The 19,676-nt window shown below is 48.0% G+C and overlaps 1 protein-coding gene across 7 annotated transcripts in view; it reads right to left on the bottom strand.

Annotated features, from left to right (window-relative positions):
* Positions 1-19,676, bottom strand: part of KDM5C (lysine demethylase 5C) — a 33,220-nt gene that overhangs the window by 2,174 nt on the left and 11,370 nt on the right. For 3 of the 7 annotated variants that reach the window (XM_081042117.1, XM_081042118.1, XM_081042123.1), the window contains 16 exons: positions 18,503-18,622; positions 18,214-18,372; positions 17,418-17,599; positions 17,161-17,323; positions 10,861-10,980; positions 10,557-10,751; positions 5,441-5,622; positions 5,227-5,351; positions 4,953-5,100; positions 4,216-4,321; positions 3,180-3,538; positions 2,427-2,565; positions 1,769-1,948; positions 1,470-1,607; positions 684-1,280; positions 11-415 (listed from right to left, as the gene is read on the bottom strand). In XM_081042117.1, coding sequence (XP_080898243.1) covers positions 11-415; positions 684-1,280; positions 1,470-1,607; positions 1,769-1,948; positions 2,427-2,565; positions 3,180-3,538; positions 4,216-4,321; positions 4,953-5,100; positions 5,227-5,351; positions 5,441-5,622; positions 10,557-10,751; positions 10,861-10,980; positions 17,161-17,323; positions 17,418-17,599; positions 18,214-18,372; positions 18,503-18,622 — 3,318 coding nt within the window. The remainder of the gene's footprint in view (positions 1-10; positions 416-683; positions 1,281-1,469; positions 1,608-1,768; positions 1,949-2,426; positions 2,566-3,179; positions 3,539-4,215; positions 4,322-4,952; positions 5,101-5,226; positions 5,352-5,440; positions 5,623-10,556; positions 10,752-10,860; positions 10,981-17,160; positions 17,324-17,417; positions 17,600-18,213; positions 18,373-18,502; positions 18,623-19,676) is intronic. The other 4 variants (XM_081042119.1, XM_081042120.1, XM_081042121.1 and 1 more) reach the window with 2 other exon arrangements.

Raw genomic sequence — 19,676 nt, 5'->3', positions numbered from 1 at the left:
CCTTCCTCACCTCCAGAAGAGTGCGGATCCGCTCCAGGTCTGGAGGCTGTCCGGCCTGAAGCAGCTGCCAGATGCTGTGGTTCTCATCCAGGGTCACCTCAAGCAGGTCCCCCTCCAACATGAGCTCCTCCAGGGGGGCCCGGGTTGCCTCAGGCAGCTCTAATATGGGGCCAGTCAACTGTGGCAACAGTGAGGACAGCAGCTCCAGGTCTGGGGGGTTGCGGGGACAGGCTGGGTTAGAGGCTACCCCTGGTCGTGTCCCCACGACAGAGCTGAGGACCACGTGGGTCAAGTCTGGTGACATCCAATAAAGAGCCTGCCCACAGCTAGACCTACCTCTCTTACCTGAGCCCTCCCCCGGGGCTACCTTCTCGGGACTGGTCACGCTGTCTCCATTCTCCAGCAAGCCCTGGACCTGCCAAGGAGAGCAAGAATGGGGACTGGGGACTGAAGAATGAGGTCCTGTTCTCCCCGCCCACCGCAGACTTGGGCCCCCCCCCCCACACATCCTGGAGGAGGGCAGGCACAGGACGCCAGCAGCGAACGCTTTAGGGATCTCTAAAGGATACAGAACGGGGCAGAGAGACTGGGCCAAAGGAAACTGGAAGTCAGCGCAGGGCCAGGGCCGGAGCCCACGCGGGCAGACAGGAACGCGAGGACCGGAGCTGGGCGGGGCGGCTCACCTTGGGCACGTCCTTGCCACCGCCTTCTCTGAGAGGGTCAGAGGCAAGGGCTGAAGGGCAGGTAGGGGGCTCCTCGGGCCTGGGTTCAGCCTGCAGCCGCTGGCGAAGCTCAGCCAGCCGTCCCAACATAGCAGTCACATCCTCTGAGGCCAGAGCCTGCCTGGCACGGCCTTGCCAGTTGATGGCCCTCTCTGTGAGGCACTGCAGGGCCTCGCCCTCGGGCAGCCGCACAGGCAGTCTCTGCAGGGCCACCAGCAATGCCAGAATGGTCTCCAGGCGTGGGCGCCGTGAGCGCATGCACAACGGACATAAGAATTTGGTGTCCCACTCCCACCAGGCCAGCAGTGGGGGCGAGGTGGGACTGGGCCTCGGGGAGCTGAGGAGGCGGGGTACCGACACACATCCCCCATGGAACCAGTCCTGACACAAGTCACACTGCAGAGCTCCCACCCCGGCTGGCACCTGCCCACACACACAGATGGAGGTTGCAGAGGAGGCCGCGGTCGATGCCAGTGGATTGGGCTTGGCAGAGTTGGTGCGACGCAGCTGCAGGATACCCTCCTTCTCCTTCTGCTCCCCCTCCTTGAAGGCCACGATCTGCCGTGCCCAGGACGGGGGAGAGGAGGTCAGCAGTCCATCCCCGCCCTTCTCTGGCACCGTCCACACCCCACCCCCAGCCCAGGAGAACCGAGGCCCAAGAAGCAAGCTCGTGGTCTGCCCATGGTCACCCAGCTCAGACAGTCTCGTCGCCAGGCTCTTGTCCCCACCTGGGTCCAAGCTCCTTACCACAGAGCCTGGGTCCCTGAGGTCCTGCGCAGACAGCCCCAGCAGTTCTGTGTCAGATTTGTACAAGCCCAGCTCCTTCTCCATCCACCGGTTGCGCTTGGTGCTATCTGAGCCGGCGTCTGCACATGGGCAGAGCACCTGAGGCAGGCGGGCGGACACGGGGGAGCTGATGGGCTTCCCTGCTGCCCAGCCTCTCTCCTCCCCTCCCCGGCAACCCAACCCCCATGTTCTCGTATGAGCCGTCGCGCGACGGCCAGCTCAGAACAAGGAGAAGCTGTGGGGCAGATCCCGGGCCTCACCTCCAACAGCGTGTAGCATGAATTCTTCTTGAGGAAAGTTTTCGAGGCCTTCTCCCTCCAGGAGTGTGCTGTAAGCACCTGCAGCTCTAACTGTCTCAGCTCCTCCAACCCCACAGGCAGGTCCCGGCCCACGGCCACCAAGCCCTCCAAGTCATCCAAACAGGGGTAGTGGTCACCATTCTGGGACAGGGCAAAAGCAAGCTCACCACAACATGCCAACATCTACTGATGGGACTCTGTGGCCGGCCCTGAGATGGAAGATGGATTGGACTCTCCATGTGGAGGCACAACACCACCAGGGATCGCCCTACGGCAGGCAGGCACGCCCACCCGCCTCTCCCCACAGCCCCTCGAGCCTCGTGCTCACCCCCAGCTATCCAGTCGGTCCCCGGGAGCAGCAGACCAGTGCTCTTCTGTGCTCTGCCTCTTCTATCCTCCCCGGGCCCACCCCTCTCCCCCTCACCAGCACGCTCTCGTCCCTCAGGCCAACCTCGCGACTGCTGCTCACTGCTTGCCAAGCACAGCTGAGCTCCTCACGTTGCCCCCTGCCCCTCACTAGCCCAGCCCAGCCCAGCCGGCCCAGCACGACGCAATGTGTGCCCTGCGTCCTGGCTGGACTGCAGGTGTGAGGTGGGGGCCGGGGGCAGCAGCTCCTCACTTGGATCTCGTCCACATCTGCAATCCAGGCCCTGGCCTTAGCAAGCGCATCTTTGAGAGCCTGGATGTTGGGCAGGTGAACAGGGATGTTTTCTGCCTCGTGGATGATGGCCTCGAGCGTGGCTGGTGGATGCTTCTGCCTAAAGGTAGGGGAAAAAGAGGCCTCAGTGTGGGGTGACCCGCCAGACCGGAAACGCAGCCTGACCCCCGGCTGGATTGGCACAAGCCCCTGGGGCTGCCACATGGGCCTACTTGCATGTATTCTGCCTACGGGTGGCCGCCAGTGATTGCTTGCTCCAGACGGCATGCACCCAACTTCTGCCAGAGCCCTCGTGCCTCTGCTTGTCCGCCAGTCTGTCAATCTGCTGGCAGTGCCCACACACACAACCTGAGGCATTAATCTGGTGCTGCACTTTGTCAGACTGCCCTGTGACTGGTGTCTTTCTACCGGTATCTGTCCATCTGCCTGTCGGTACTTGTGCTCGTGCGCATGTGCAGCACGCCAGCCTGCAGAGCAAATCCTCTCTACACTTCTGTATCTGTCCAGCTCCGCTTCCCCACAAGCCTGTCTCTGCTTCTATGTGTATATGGAGTTAAAAAAAATAATTTAAGAAGAAGAAACCAAAAGGGGAAGGAGAGTCGATACAGCAGCACAGGAGTCTGGGGCCCAAGGCCACCCATGGGAATCACCTTCAGCTTGTCCGCAAAGCCTGCCGGCGGGGACAGAGCAGGGAGGGGAAGAGGCTAGACCTACCTGGCCTCCAGGCAGAGGTGGGCTTTCTCCTCCCAGCGTTCAGCAATGGTCAGCAGCTCCTGCAGCTCGGCCCGGGCCTTATCCACAGCAGGGCTAGGGGCTACACTGGCACCCGCGACCAACAGTCCCCGCATGACAGCCAGGGTGCCCCTTCGGGCTGAGGGGGCCAACGTGCGTTTCACCTCATCCAGCCATCGCGCCTGTTCCACCTGCCGCTGGAGCTGCTGGGCCTCAGGCACCTCCACCCCCAGCTGCCGCCCCCTCTCCAACAGGGACTGCAGGAGCCCTGGACTGGAGGGCAGGGAGGCCAAGGCCTCACGGGCCTCAGCCTGGTAGGCCTCCACCTGTTCCAGAACGCCCTACCAGGACACAGACGAAGAACAAACTCCTCAGCTGGGCCCACTTACACATGCCACCACCAGATCCCCTTGCCCCCACCACCTCTCCCCACCAGTGTCTGGGAAGAGAGCCTAGCACGGGCTGCGTGCTCCCCTAAGACAGTGCTTCCTAACACTGCCTGTCACAATACGCTGGTGAACTTGTTAAAATGCAGATTCTCGGGCCGCAGGCCTACAGGTTCTTAATAGGGGTTGGCCAAGAATCTGTGCTTTAGTTCAGTCCCCCGAGGATTCCGATGCATGGCACCGCACCGCCCGCCCTCACAACGCTTTGCTACGCCTTCTCACAAACCCTGCGCTCACGCTGCTGTCCACTGCCCTCTCCATCCCTCTTCTCTGCCTTCCTGACCTTGACTCCGCTTCCCAGGCCCACGAGCATCCTTCTTCCCGCTTTTCCGCCTCTGCCAAGAAACCTTCCCTTGACTCTGCACCCTGTACTCAGACCTTTGCTATCTGCCCCTCAAATCCTATTTCTAAGAGGCAGTCGCTACACCCTTTGTCTCCTGTCTCCCATTAGTTCCTCACACGTGCAATCTGTCTCACCCAAATACTTGAGCCATTGTAAGGGAGCCAAGCGTGGCCTGTCCCCCCCCCCCCCCCCCGATCCCTCAGCAGCTCTCCGAGCCCGCCCGCCTCACCTGGACATCCCCCATCTGGTGCATGGCACAGGGCAGGTTGCTCATCTGGTCCAGAAAGTCCCGGAGCTCAGCCAGGGTCATCTGTAGACCAGCCACCCTATGGGGACTACGGAGGTTCACATGTGGGGTTTCCGGTCCAAACCCAGTCCCCTCCCCCTCCACGTCTGTGCGGAGACCCAACACCTTTCCTCACTCCTGCCCCCCTTGACCTCTCCTGCTTCACGGTTCCCCCCAGATGTCCAGGACAGAGGGAAGGTTCTAAGATGCAAGCACGTTCACGTGATGACGGGAAAGAATCAGAAAAGAGGAATACAGGATACATTCAGGGGGTGGGGAGGGCTTAGAAACTAACTGATGGTAACAGAAGCCGGACTTTTCAATCCCTCCTCTACTGTGAACTCTACGGTCAGGTCTATGCGCTGTGTCCTCTTCTTGCCCCTAACCCTTCCAAACTCCTCCCTGCCCACAAAACCCCTTAGCCTGCCTGCAATCTCCTGCAGGCACTGATGAGAAGAAATATTTCTAGCTTCCTTAGCACAAGGCGCTCTTTTCCGTGCTCGCTGCCTGGCCTCCTTGCCCCCCCCACACCCCTCAGGCCACCTCACACGCACTGCCGTGCTTGTCAGCTTCCCCCTGATGTCGTCTGCCCAACAGTACTCAGTCCACCCCTTGGAGTACTTCTCCTAGGTGCTGGCTCGCAACAGGCTACCTGTAGCCAACACCTCAGGCTGCCATACCCAGCTTCCTGGCCGCTGACCAGTCCCAGAGCCCGGGACACGCAAGCCTCTGCCTCGTTCAGGCAGTTCTTCAGTCGCTGCAGCAGCTCACTGTTAGGAAATCTCCGCTCACGGGCCTCAGACTCTAGTGCCCTCAGCTCTTCAAGGCCTGGAGAGAGAAAGAGAGCAGCAAGGAGGAAGCAGTGTTGAGTAAAGGCAGAGGAAGAGGAAGGGGGCTACAGAAGAAAAGGGAGTAGAACTTGCCTGTGGAGTCCCCCCAACCCCCATCACTCACTGCGCTTCCGCCCATCCTCCACCTCCAGGGCCACTCGCACTTTGTTGGCCCAGGTGTCAAAGGACTCAGCCCGAACCTTCAGCTTATGTAGCATGGCAGGGAGCTCATCCAAGGTATACCGATACCTGGAGGAAGAGGGCAGGGAAGAGCACCTCTAGCCCAGCTCAGCATCTCCCTCCTCAGCCCACTTCCTCCAGGTAGGCCCCCTGCTCACCGCAGGTACTGCCGGCTACTGGAGCACTTGCAGAGGTCATTGATGTGGGAAAGGCAGACAAGGCCGTCTGGGCAGTCGTAGCAGGCCAGGGCTGATAGGAAGCACGTGGTCTTACACTTGATGCACTGGCGCTCATCATCCGGGAGCAGCTCAAAAGCCTCTCGCTCAGCTTCCGTGATGCCCTGGGGGCATTCGACCCGTGCACATTATATAGAACCAGAATAGGGCCACAGAAACCCCCATCTGAGCCAAGCCCCGTGACAGACACAAATCTGTGCTAAGAGCTGTGGGGGAGACCCGACTCCATAGAGCACAGTGCCTCTATGAAGTCCAGACTTTCAAAGCGGGGGAATCAGATGAACCAGGGCAAAATCAGTGAGCTGAGAGGGAAAAAAATCGGGTAAGATTCAGATCGGGTGAAAGGGCTTTTTGGGTGCGAGCAGGTGAGGAAAGTGGTGGACCAAGGCACCAGAGAGCTGGCGATGTGTGCAAGCGGCCAAGAGAAAGGCCACGTATTGGGGAACAACCGTGGCCTCCAGTCACTCCGTGTCCACTGTGTTCTAGGCACTGTGCTGGCTGCTTAGCGGGCAGGATGCACTACGTACACATATGTAACTTACAGAAATAAAACTATGTGCCTGTGTCCAGTGTTTAAAGATGCAACATTTTTTTCAACAACATAGCTTCCAAACCTAAGCCAATGACTTCATCTGTTGTTCAGATGAAGACAACACAATCCATTCCAAAAATAGAGAATGAGCTGGCTTTGTTGGAGGAATTGAAAGACAATACAACACTATCATTATGGGCAATTTTAGGGATTTTAAAGGGACATTTTGACTCTTAACTTTTTAACTTCTCTACCGACTATAACGTCTAACCTCTGCATAAGATATGAGTCCACAGCACAATACAAATCCCACTTTGCCATTTAGTAGCTGTGTGATCTTGAACAAATTATTTACATCTCTGTAGGTTTCCATTTTCCTATCTTGTAAAACAGAGATAATGGTACCTTCTCATTGGATTGTTATGAGGATTAACATAGATAAAGCAACTGAGGACTCAGAAAAGTATCTTAGCACTTAGAATAAGTGGAACCACAAAATACCGCAAATAGCCAAAGCAACCTTGTGAAAGAAAAACAAAGCTGGAGCTACCATGGTTCCTAATTTAAAACTATTCCTAAAAACAACAGCAACAAAAAAAAACCACACAAACTAGTCTACAAACTTATGGTAATCAAAAACAGAATGGTACTGGCATTAAAACAGACACATTGACCAATGGAACAGAATCGAGGGCCCAGAAATAAACCCCTGCATACAGATGATCAACTAATATTTGACAAAGGACCCAAGACTTCTTACTACTCAATGGGGAAAGGACAGTCTCTTCAATAAATGGTGCTGGGAAAGCTGGGTAGTTACATGCAAAAGAATGAAATTAGACCTCTATCTTACACCACTCACAAAAATTAACTTGAAGTAGATTAAAGACTTAAACGTAACACCTGAAACCATAAAACTCCTAGAAGAAAACACGGGGAAAAAAAATCTCATTGACATTGGTCCTGTCAATGATTTTTCTGCATATGACGAAAGCACAAGCAACAGAAGTGAAAATAAGTAAGTGGGACTATATCAACCTAAAAAACTTCTGCACAGCAAAATAAACAATTAACAAAATGAAAAGGCAACCTACAGAACGGGAGAAGATATTTGCAAACCATATTTCTGAGAAAGGGTTAATATCCCAAACACCTAAGTATACGAATAGACGACTCAATGGCAAAAAAAAACAATCCAATTTAAAAAATGGACAAAGAACCTGAACATTTTTTTCAAGACATACAAATGGCCAACCGATACATGAAAAGTGCTCAACATCACTAATTACCAGGGAAATGCAAATGAAAACCACAATGAGGTACTACCTCATACCTGTTAAGATGTCTATTACCCAAAAGATTAAGTGTTGACGAGGATGTGGAGGAAAAGAAAACGCTTGTGCATTGCTGGTGGGAATATAAACCGGTGCAGCAACATGGAACACAGAACGGAGGTTCCTCAAAAAATTAAAAATAGAACTGCCGTATGATCCAGCAATCTCATTTTTGGGTATTTATCCAAAAGAAATAAATTCAGGATGTGGAAGAGATATCCGCACTCTCGTGTTCACTGCAGCATTCGTATAGCCAAGATATGGAAACAACCTAAGTGTCTGTCTATGGATGAATAGATACAGATGATGTGGACAAATGTCTATTCAGGTCCTCTGTCCATTTCTCAATTGAATTGTTTTTTTGATGTTGACTTATATGATTTCTTTATATATTTTGGATATTAACCCCTTATCAGATGTATTATTGGCAAATATCTTCTCCCATTCAATACGTTGCCTTTTTGTTTTGTTGATGGCTTCCTTCGTGGTGCAAAAGCTTTCAGTTTGATGTTTATTTTTTATTTGTCTATTTTTGCTCTTGTTGCCTTTGCCCAGAGATATCAAAAAATATACTGCTAAAACTGATGTCACAGCTTACTGCCTAAGTTTTCTTCCAGGAGTTTTATAGTTTTAGGTATTACATTTAAGTCTTGAATCCTTTTTGATTTTATGGCTAGTATGCATTTTCTATGCCATTTTATATAAGTGACTTGAACATCTGTGGATTGTGGTGTCTGTGAGGGGCCCTGGAACCAATCCCCCAAGGTCAAAAGTTACATGCAAATTTTCAACTGCATGGTGGTGGGGGTGGGGGTGTCAGTGCTCCTAACCCCTGCGTTGTTCAAGGGTCAACTGTATGTACAATGAAGTATTACTCAGCCATAAAAATGAACGAAAGCTTGCATTTGCGACAACCTAGAGGGCATTATGCTAAACGAAGTAAGTTAGAGAAAGACAAATACCATATGATTTCACTTATATGTAAAATTTTAAAAACAAAACCAACAAAACAAAACAGAAACAGACAGAGAACAAACTGAGGTTTGCCAGGTGGGGGGGGATGGGTGCCATGGGTGTAGGGACTAAGAAGCACAAACTGCCAGTGATACAGTAAGTCATAGGAATGTAATGTACAGCATAAGGAATGCAGTCAATAATATCATAACTATAGAGGGTGCCAAAAATATGTATACACATTTTAAGAAAGGAAAGAATTGTATTGCAATTGTAATACTCAATACATACCGATAACAAAAGATGAATACAAGTCATGTGCATACATTTTTTTGGCACCCGCAGTATGTATGGTGACAGGTGGGTACTAGGCTTATTGTGGTGAACACTTCATAACGTATATAAATGATCTCATCACTATGTTGTATACCTGAAACTATTATATTGTATACATCAACTATTTTTTAAAAGTAAATTTTAAAAAATGAATTTTTTTTAACAAAGGAAGAAAACAAGATGTGGTATAAGTATGCACACACGTATGTGTGCACACACACACATACATACATCCAATGGAATATTATTCAGCTACGAGAAAGAAGGAAATCCTGCCATTTGTGGCAACACAGACACTAAGGACGTTCTACTAAGTGAAATTAGACAGGAAGAAATACTATAGACTATCACTTACACGTGGAATCTTAAAATGCTGCACTCAGAAACAGAGTAGATTGGTAGTTGCCAGGGGTTGGGGAGCAGAGGAAGTGGGAAGATGTTAGTCAAAGTTATAAGACAGTTTTGGGGATCTAACGTACAGTATGGTGACCACAGAATAAAAGAAGTGCTGAACAAATACTTACTGGTATTGGCTCTAATTTCCAGGTAAGGATACCTATTTCACAGGTCTATCTCATTTTACTAAGGAAGAAACTAAGTCCAGAGCAAGTTAGTAACTTGCCCAATGTGACAATCTGACTGCAGTCAATTTGACTCTGAAGCCAGAGAATGCTCTAAGGATGAAGTCCCTAGGTATTTTTGGATCATGGACTCCTCTGAGAATTGGATGTCAACTATGAGCCCTCTCCCCAAAAGAGTACTCAAACACAAACACACACACACAATCTTTTACACAATTTTAAGATTGGGGGTCGAGCACCCCTCTCCAAGGTAAGGGCCAAGTATAAAGAAATCTGAATGTCAGGATGAGAATGCCAGTCTTCCCATCTTGCTTTGGCTCCCTCCTGGAGTCTGGTACAGCCCCAAGGTCATCATTTAATAACAGCACTGAACAGAGAGAGAAATGATGCCTGTAAAGCCCGGGGGATCGCCGACTAATGCCACAGGCTGGCCCCAGACTTCCAACACTTATTGCTGCTGCAATTCTCTTACAGCCCATGCTCATAGGAAAGCTGTAAATGAGCTTTAAAATGAGAAAGTATTACCCTGAACAAGCAGCAGGATTCCTCAGGATTATTATTTCTTTGTAATCCTATGGAGGACTCTAAGTTAATTCCCTAATTGGGCAAGCGTGGAGCTTTAAGAAGACAGCTGAACTACACTCATCTATACACAAATGATACATACTTATGAGAAACTGATTAAAGGAGGACTGCCTTCTACTTGGCAATAGTATGAGCTACTGAACCATCTGAACGTAATAAATGACATTTCCTAAGAAAGCTTCCATATTTCGATCATTTTCTTCACGTATTAATGTTACTAATAGTAGCTGCTACACTGCAACAGATGCTTTGACATAAATCCTCTTACTCAAGTTTTACAATCATCTCGTAAGTTAGGTATTTATTCCCATTTTAGAGTGGGAAAGTGAAACTATGAGAGGTTAAGTGACTTGGAAAGGTCACCCAGCTAATCAGCATATGTCAGTCTGCCTTGTTGGGTTATTTAAATGATGAAAAGCAGCCATAGCAGCACCTACTGTGGCTCAGTTACTTCATCAACACCTTAATCTACTCAACTATCCATAAAGATAAGCACTGTTACAATCCCCATTTGGTCGACAGGGATACTGACGCTCTGGTTGTTGGTAAAGGGTAGGGCAGGGAAGGGAATGTGGTTCCCAATCCAGACGCCATCTGGTTCTTTTCACTACTCTCCAAGAACAGAAGCTGTCTTCAACTTATTGGAGCCTCCGCCTCCCTCCGCCACCTCTGCCAGGCTAGGGTGCCCAACCCATGGCACTCTCTGCACCACTCACCTTCTCCAGCAGGGCCTTTCGGAGACGCCGCTCCTCCTGCACCATGATGAACATCTCCTTATGGACAGCTGCTGCCAGGTTCAGGTCCAGCTTCTCGGGGCAGGCAGCCATCTTGCATATGAGCTCCTCGTGGGAGAAGACGCAGTACCTCCGGAGCCGGCGGTAGTGCTCAATGCACTGGCGCCCCGCGGGCAGCTGTGGGCAGGTTCAAGGTCGAGTGTTGCCAAGTCTGGAGGCCACGGTGCCTCAGCTTTGCCATAGCCCGTCTGCTTCTCCCTTGCAGCCCACCGCACTCCAGACTCACCCAGTCAGCAGTGCAAAAGTTGACGGCCTCAGCAAAGTTGTAGCCTTGGTTGAAGCCGCTGTGGTAAGCACGAGGGAAGGTAATGACGAATTCCCCCGCACACTGGTTTGTGCGGACAACCTGGGGAAGAAAGGCCACAGTCACTGGGACAGAGATTTTCCAGTATGCAGGGTCCTTCAGGAGGCAAAGGAAAGCCTCAGGAACAGTCTGACAACAGACTCCCAGACCCTCAAATTCTGAAAGAAAGGATCACTGGTCTCTGCTCTCAAGGTTTGGTGTTGACAGATGACAGGAAGATGAGTCAAAAATCAGGAAACATATATACCAAACTATTTCAACTTCTCTAGTACTTCTTATAAAAACTTAAAATACCACCTTTCATTAAGCTGGCCAAGGTTTTTTCTTTTACAATTATCTTTATCAGTCACATATGCAGTTTCGAGAGCCAAATGGTTCTACAAGATTTGTTATAAAATCAGCAGGCCCTGCCATTCTCCACTGCCCAGAGCCAATCACTCTCACCTCTTCTGATTATTTTGGCATTTACCTTAACACTAAATAACATGCCTCTAGACTATAGTAAAACCGCGTTTCCCTGAAAATAAGACCGGGTCTTGTATTAATTTTTGCTCCAAAAGGCACATTAGGGCGTATTTTTCAGGGGAAAGAAGACTATTTTTTCATGTACAACCATCTACATTTATTCAAATACAGTCATGTGATCTTCTGGAACATTGTCATAATATACTAAATGCGTCCGTCTGGCTGATGATCTTAACTGGGGCTTATTTTCAGGGTAGGTCCTATTTTCAGGGAAACACGGAAATAGCCTCCTATTTCTCAATTGGCTTAGTTTGCTATGCATATATTAGTAATTTAATTCCCATCTTTTGGACAAGTGCCCAACTCCGCTCTCTATCAGTTTTCACGTTTGTCTTTCACGGAGCCTTATGATCTATTCCAATCTGGACCAGCTGTCCTCCCTGGATCGTCACTCTCCCGTGACACACTGCCTGTTTCTCAGATCCCTTGTCTTCCTCTTTCTTGGTTTATTCCTTTGCTGTACTTGAGCACATCCTAATACCCTCCTGAGAAATGGTGGGAAGAGCTTTTTTTTTTTTTTTTTTAAATATCTCTATTCTACTCTCACCCTCGATAATTTCACTGTATAGAAAATTCTAAATTGACAACCATTTAAAGGCATGGCTCTAGTCTTCTAGATTCCAGTGTTGCTTTTGAAAGTCTGAAACCATTCTGATAGCTAATGCTTTGAATTAAACCTGTTTTCTCTCTCAGAAAGTTTGTAGGATTTTTCTGGTCCCAGTGTTTTGATATGAAAATCCACCAGATACATATACCTTGGTGTGAACCTATTTTCATTCATGTACTGGGTAGGTCCTTTGCTTCTAGAAACACAGTCTTTCGGTTCAGGGAAATTTTCCTAAACAATTTCATTAACGACTTGATCCTTTCAGTTTTCATCTATTCACTTCTCAGAACTCCTGTTATTTGAATACTGAGCCTCCTAAATAAATTCTCTAATTTCCTCTCTGTTTTTCCATCTTCATCTTTTTATTCTATTTTTCTGGGAGATTTACCATAATTTTAATTTCTAAGAGCTCTTTTTGTTCTCGGTATGTTCTTTCTAAATAGTATCTTGTTCTTATTTCACGTTTGCATATATGCTCATTTCTGAAAATATTAATAAGGTTTCTCTTCCTTTCCTTTTTTGAAGTTTACTTCTCCCTGCCTAAGCTCTGTTTCTCCAAGTTGCTTTTCTCCCTGTTTGGTTCTATTTTGTTTTCTAGAGGTTTCCTTGGTTGCCTGCTAATCTGTGGCTGTCTACTTATATTGAAGAGTAAGAAATGAAAAAGATGAATAGAAGCTCTGAGTACACAGGTGAAGTCTGTCAACTGTGAGCTTCACTGGAGGGCGATCTGGCTCAGTCATTTAATTTGGGAAATTCTAGGCCTTTCCTTTTGGGCCAGATTCCCCAGAGAAAACTCTCCCATTTTTTGCCTGAAAGCAAAAGGTTTGACAGCCAGTGTTCTAAGAGCCAAGTGGAGGGAGATGGCTGGGAACCTCAGCAGCTAGTATACACACAATGATGAATCTTACTATTTTCATTGTACCTCCCATCCTCAACTGTACCTAGAAGACCTCAATCCAGAGCTCTTCTGTTTTAAACGCTTCAAAATTAAATTTCCAGTCTTTTCCTAGAGTGAGGGAGGGTCACATTTCCAGATGCCCAGTGTGGGAGAGCATCTCACAGCTTCTTATATAAATGTGAACCAATCCTTATTTTCACCCCATCCATCTTTTTTCCCAGAATGCCTGGTACCACCAACTATTGAACCTTTGGGGGATTCTGATGTATAAATCAGATTGGTTCTCAGATGTACCAGTACTGGCTTAAGATTAAGTTTTCTTAACTGTTTTCTAGTTTCAAGCATTTTATCATTGTTTTCTCTCGTTTTTCCATCTCTGTATTCTTTTACCTTAAAAAAAAAAGAAAAAGAAAAAAAAAAACCACCTTTGTACCATTTTAGTGGAGTTTCAGTACAGAATGGAAACAGCCATATGTACGTTTAACTCCCCATCTTTACCGAGAAGTCTCACAAAGCTTTTTTAAGATGAGCACTCAATGTCAATGAAGACACAGTGAAACAGACACAGCGTGGAAGAGGACCAATAACATCTATTCTCTGGAAAGCAAAACTGCTAATCCATACCAAGAACCTAAAATGTTTATACCCTTCAACCCAATGACTCCTCTGGTAGGATTCTAGATTAATGTGGAGAGAATTAACATCCTAACAATACTGAATCACCCCATTCGTGAATACATCTGCACATTTATTCAGGTCATGCATCAACTGTCACCTCCAATACATTTTTGTCTTCTCAAATCTATCCCTACTTAGAGGCAACACTAGTATTTCTTGCCTGTATTATTGCACTGGCCCCCATTACCAACCACTACAATTGTTTTCCAAAAAAAATGCAATTTTGACCATGTAATGACCCTACCGAGAAGCCCTCACTCGAGTCCCCCTGTCCACACGATAAAGCCATGGCCTGAAAGGCAAACTCTCTTTTTGCCAGGGTCACCATTTCTACAAATGCTTTCCTGGCCACTCCCCCCGCCCCTTCCTAATGAGGCAGTCTGTTGTTCTTCTGTAGCACCCCTAACACTTTATTCCACTAATTTAGTCATCTCCGACCTCCACTCATCTGTGCATGATACCCTTAGGTAGGAACTGGTTTATTTACCTTCAGGTTGTTGACCAGAGGCCTTGCACATAAAAGGAGTTCTAGCAATATCTGCTGAACAATCTAGTTCCAGCCTTAATTTTATAGATGTGAAAACTGAGTTCCAGAGAAGCCTCAAGTAGCAGAGCCAGAAATAGAACCTAATGCTCCTGACTCTGTCTCAACCTACACCCTGATTCTGGCAATGTCACTTTACTGTTTCCTATGTAGTTATTTTAAAAAGCTCTCCTCACATTCTGCAGCTGTTAAAAAATGACCCAAACGGCCATCAACAGGTGAATGGATAAACAAAATACAGTGTACCCATACGATGGAAAATTATTCCATATAAAAAGGAATGAAGTTCTGATACAGGCTACAACATGGATGAACTTTGAAAACATTATGCTAAATGAAAGAAGCCAGACACAGAAGGCCACATATTATTCCATTTATATGAACTGCCTACAAAAAGCAAATCTTTAGAGACGGAAAGCAGGTTAGTGGCTGCCTGGGACTCGGGGTTGGAATGGGGAGTGATGGCAGAAGGGCATGAAGGATCTTTCTGGGGTGATGAAAGTGTTCTAAAACTGGATTGTAGCGATGGTAGCACAACTCTGTAAATTCACTGAACTGTACACTTAAACTGGGTGAATCTTAGGGTATGTGAATTACACTGCAATAAAGCTGCCTTTTAAAAAGGCTTGGTAGTTTTTAAAAGGTGGTTATAAATAGTTCATAGTAAGAAACCAAAAATCATTCTAGACCAGCACTGTCCAATGTAATGCCAGCTACATACGCACTTTAAAATTCTCTAGTAGCCACATTAGAAAGAAGAAAACAGGTGAAATTAACCTCAACATATTTTAACTTAATGTAGTCACAGTATTACCATTTCAATGGGTGGTGGGTATATAAAAATATTAGTGAGACATTTTATATCGTTTGTTTCATAGTAAGTCTTGAAATCCAACATGTGCTGTAACTTTCAGCACATTTCAGTTGGTATTAGCCACACTTCAAGTGCCCGGTAGCCACATGTGGCTAGTGGCTACCAAACTGGACAGTGCCATTCTCGATCATTAGAATTACAAAAGACATTACAAAATTCACAGACTGATTATTGCTGTATCAAAATTGACATAGAAAAACAACAGGTGGAAACATAACAAAACGGGGAAGAAACAGGGATGACCTCTCCATTTCCATTTTTGGGACAGGAGGCATGTTTCTTTTATAATGAAAATAATACTTATGCTATATATCTATAAAAAGAAATGGCCTTCTCCCACCAAAGGGGAGGGGGGGGCAGGCTAAAGATAGCGCTGGGGTAGCTCCAACCCGCTACACTGCAACCTGCCAGCAGGAGAATATGAAAATCATAAAATGCCTTGGATTGAGGGATAGCACCGAGTGCAAAGAGCCCGGAGATGCTACCTATAGAAGGGGCAGGGCACAGAAGTGGGGTGGGGAGGCGGCAGGTGGCCACAGAAGCTGGTAGGCCAGGAGCAAGAGAAATGCTGTGGAGGTGGAAGGAAAGCGCACATGTTTAAAAGTCTGTGATCAAGTTTTGTAAACAGAGGTAAGCACTAAAATAGCTACATATATACATTATATACATACATTAGCTGTCTGAGTCCTCCTCTACTCTTACAATTTTCTTTGACGTAGGCAAGGTCTGAGGAAAGGTCACACCCAATGTCTACTTGTGAAGAGAACTAGAAGGGCCCTTGATCATCTCGACATCGCGAGTCCAGTGATTCTTAAATAGGGTGAAGCAGAGAGGGAAAGGACAGCCCTACCTCTGAGGGGAGAGAGGTTGCCTGATCTGTTGTAGAATGGTTCCTCTAATTCCCTAGATACCTCAATCCTTGGTTAAAGATCGCTAAAATGTATAATAAAACATAGGACGCACAGGGTCCGTAGTATATCAAAACAAGGTGAAGGCGAGAAAAAATTCAGGTGAGAACCACTGACCTAGTCCAAAGCCCTATTGTACAGATGTCCAGGGATCTCAAGGAGACATCAATTCAATATGGACTGACTGCCAACCATACCCCACGCATTAGACTAAGTGGCAGGGCAGGCAAGGCAGGGGTGAGGGTGGAGAATGGAAGGGAGTGGGGAGGAGAGAGTACAGAAGAAGACTCAGAGCAGAGGTGGTGGAGATACTAATCCCTGTTCCTACAGGACTGTGGATCAGGTTTTCAGACCCACACCAGAAAACTAGCTGATGCTAATTAATGCTGGAAATTCCCAAGAATATAAAGTCCCTTATAGGTTAAGCCAGGATGTACAGTCAGCAAAATGTTTTATAGGGTAGGAGGGGCCCACAGAGGAGGACAGTATAAACCAGGATCCCGGGTTAAACATTTTTTTTTTATTTTAATGTTGGAAGATACTGGTACTTTTTCTTTTAAGGTTACTTCCCGCCACCCCCACCCCCAGCTGCACTGAGATACGAAACATCAAATAAGTTTAAGGTGTACGACATGTTCATTTGATAGGCTTATATATTGCAAAATAATTATCACACTGAACTTCTGACCTGTGAGGTAAGTAAAAAGACCTGCTCCAAGAAGAGTTATAGTCAAGAGAGTATGGCAGAGACTGTTGTCCCAATATCCTTTCTGACCTTCTTTCATAATAACATAACCTCCAATTTGTAGTGGTACATGACCATCCAGAACAAAAATCCCATTTCCCAGGTTTCCCTGCAGCTAAATGTGGCCATGTGACTAACAGGAAATGAATGGAAATGATGTGTGTCCTTAGAAGGAGACTTGTCTTGCCCTGTCCTTCCTCCATTTCTCTCTTCCACTCGTCAGAATGTCGATGTGATAAGAAGCCATCCCTAAGGCACTGCCCTCAAACACATGGCCCAGAAAGCTTGCCATCACATCGTGTATCTAACCACTATTATTTTGGGTCTGTAGAATCGTCAAACCGATTGCCCAAGTAAGACAGAACAGCATAGCTTCCAGACGATCACCGCCACCACCACCACACAGCATTGCCAGCCCTTGTCCCTGTTTCTCAGGCACTCACCGGCACGCCGTGGGACATGAGGGTATTGGGATTCATGAGGGTAACGAGCTGGTGCAGGAGATCGGGCTGGCTGTCGAAGAGCTCAGGCGTCAGCTTCTTCATCACCTCCTCCAAATGTTCTGCTGCAAGCGACGGCACCCCATACCAGGTCTTCGGCTCACCCCTGTCCAAGTGGAAAGGGGACACACGAAGTGGTCACAACCATGGTCCTGAGGGAGCCCAACCCTGCCTCCCTGGTCCCCCAGGGCTCCCCTCACCAATGGAGATAGTTAATGGAGTAACTCCAGTGATCCTCGATATGCCAGCAAAAGGCTGAGAAGACCATGCCCACGTAGAGCCAGGGCACCTTCATGCCTGAGATGTCGGCATTGATGTGGCACAGCACGGACTGCTCCAACACGGGCATCACGTTCAAGTTCCAGCCACTGGTCGCATACTCCTGTCGGGTCGAGAATTGCGGAAAAGGGGTGAGTCATACTGAGGGGCTGAGACCTCTAGCCCAGCGAACCTTAATTTCAAGGTCACAGATCTTTTTGAAACATCTACGAAATATTATAGGTATTCTTTTCCCCGCAAAAATGCATACAAACGAAATTTCAATTCAGTTCAATTTCAAGGAGGTTGACAGATACACCCACTCACCAAAATACCTGCAAATTAAAAGCCCTTGCTCTGGATCAAAATGCACCCTTCCCTTGAGGCAGGCCTGGCCCCTCCACTTTTCCTGAACATACAGTCCCAGTCGCTGAGCTTCTTATGAATGAGCCAGGTACCCTGCCAGGCATTTTACACACCTTCTCACGCAATTCGTGTAACCAATTTGTAGGTAAATACTATCCCCAACCTACAGGTAAGGAAACAGCCAATCTCATGGCGGGAGATGCCATGCCGGTACTAGGCTGTGTTCTTTACCCACATATCATCTCACCTAAATCCCACGGCAACCACAAAAGGCAGGTGTAAATATCTGTATCGTATAGAGCCATGGAGTCTTTCAGATGCTCAACGACGTGCCTAAGCTCACGTAGCCGCCATAACGAATCATCCACTCACCTCCTCCTCAGGGGTCAGGTGCCGCTTACTGTCGCTGACAGGGAAACCGCTGCCAAATTCTTTGGAATGGATGTCAGCCCCATACTCAACAGTCACATCTTCCTCAATGCTGTTCACCAGCCGCCAGAACTCCTTCTCCACGAGTTCTGTGGGCACCATCTGGGGAACAGGGGGAGCGAATGACGGTGGTCCATCCTAGCCGAGCCCCACTGCCCCAGGAGAGCTAAGGCCATCAGGCACCAACTTCTATGACCCTAGCCCTGCACTACCCCAGCCCTCCATCACCTACGTGCACGGGCATGTTGAAGTAATCAGCTTTAAAGGAGTCGGCCATCTCGCCAAAGCTCTGCAGAGTGTATTCCCGGGTAGCCTGCTCAAAGCCAAAGGCTTCAGGGGGGCGCTTACATTCCTGAAACCCAAAGGAGAACATGTCACCAAGACAGAGGCAAAGAGGTGGAGAAGCCTCAAAAGCCGAGCTGGAATATGGTAGGAGTAGGGAGGGAGAAAAGCCCTAGGTCTGCACTCCAGGCCCTGAGGCAGGCCTCACTTAACAGCTCCACCTTTTCCTCCTGGCACTTCAGCTCGGTCTTTTCATTCGCCACATGTGTGCTACCATACTCTTGCTCTTCTCTTCCTTTAAGATTTGACTATCTAAACCATGGGCTCTGACTTAAATATGCTATCCTATGCTCTTCTGCAACCATTTTTTTTTTTTCTTGAGCTAAAAGGTAAGCTAACATAAGGTGCTTAGAGAAGCTTTTTTATGCCCAGACTGGAACTACAGGCCTGGGGAAATGGCAGTGAATAGTCTAGTAACTTAGAGGATGAGAAACAAAGGCACTAGCTTCTCCAGTGCCAAACCCTATACTGTTCGTTTTTCAGACTGTCTCAGAAGACTGGCTGTGGGCTCATCTCACTTTGTACCTATGTTCATGGCTTTAGACGAGAGCTGTTATGTACGCGAGTCAGACACACAGTCTGCTCATGTCTGAAAACTAAATGTCAATCTGGTCCACTGGCCCATAACCACTTAAGAGTCAAGTAGGGCTGACAGTCTTCTGTTGTCTATTATTCTGCGAGTATCCAAACTATTCCCCCAAAGGAATCTCCACCACTACCAAGGCCATCCATTATGCACTGTCTTGTTCTCTTTCCTCACCTGTACGTGTGCGTGTGTGTGCATATTCACACCTGGTCTCTACGACCAGAGTTGAGGCCCTAAGATAAGGCAAGAGAGATTATCAATGTCTGCTCTCCAGAAACCCAGAAAGAAACGTAGGTGAACGCCCAGCATTTGGATGCAGGCAGGAAGCTCGTGGAACGGACTTGACAGGCTTGCCAGGCCTCTTAGCCCTCACCGTGGCTTCAGCTGCTCTCCTTAAGGCCGCTCTTGCACTAGGTACCTTCGCCCCTATCCCCTTGCTCCTGAATGCCCTCCATCCCCCAGTCTAGAATGACTGCCC

This window comes from Rhinolophus hipposideros (assembly GCF_964194185.1).
Source record: "Rhinolophus hipposideros genome assembly, chromosome: X".
Lineage (NCBI taxonomy): Eukaryota > Metazoa > Chordata > Mammalia > Chiroptera > Rhinolophidae > Rhinolophus > Rhinolophus hipposideros.
Note: the sequence above shows the minus strand (reverse complement) of the source record. Positions and strands in the feature narration are given on the sequence as shown.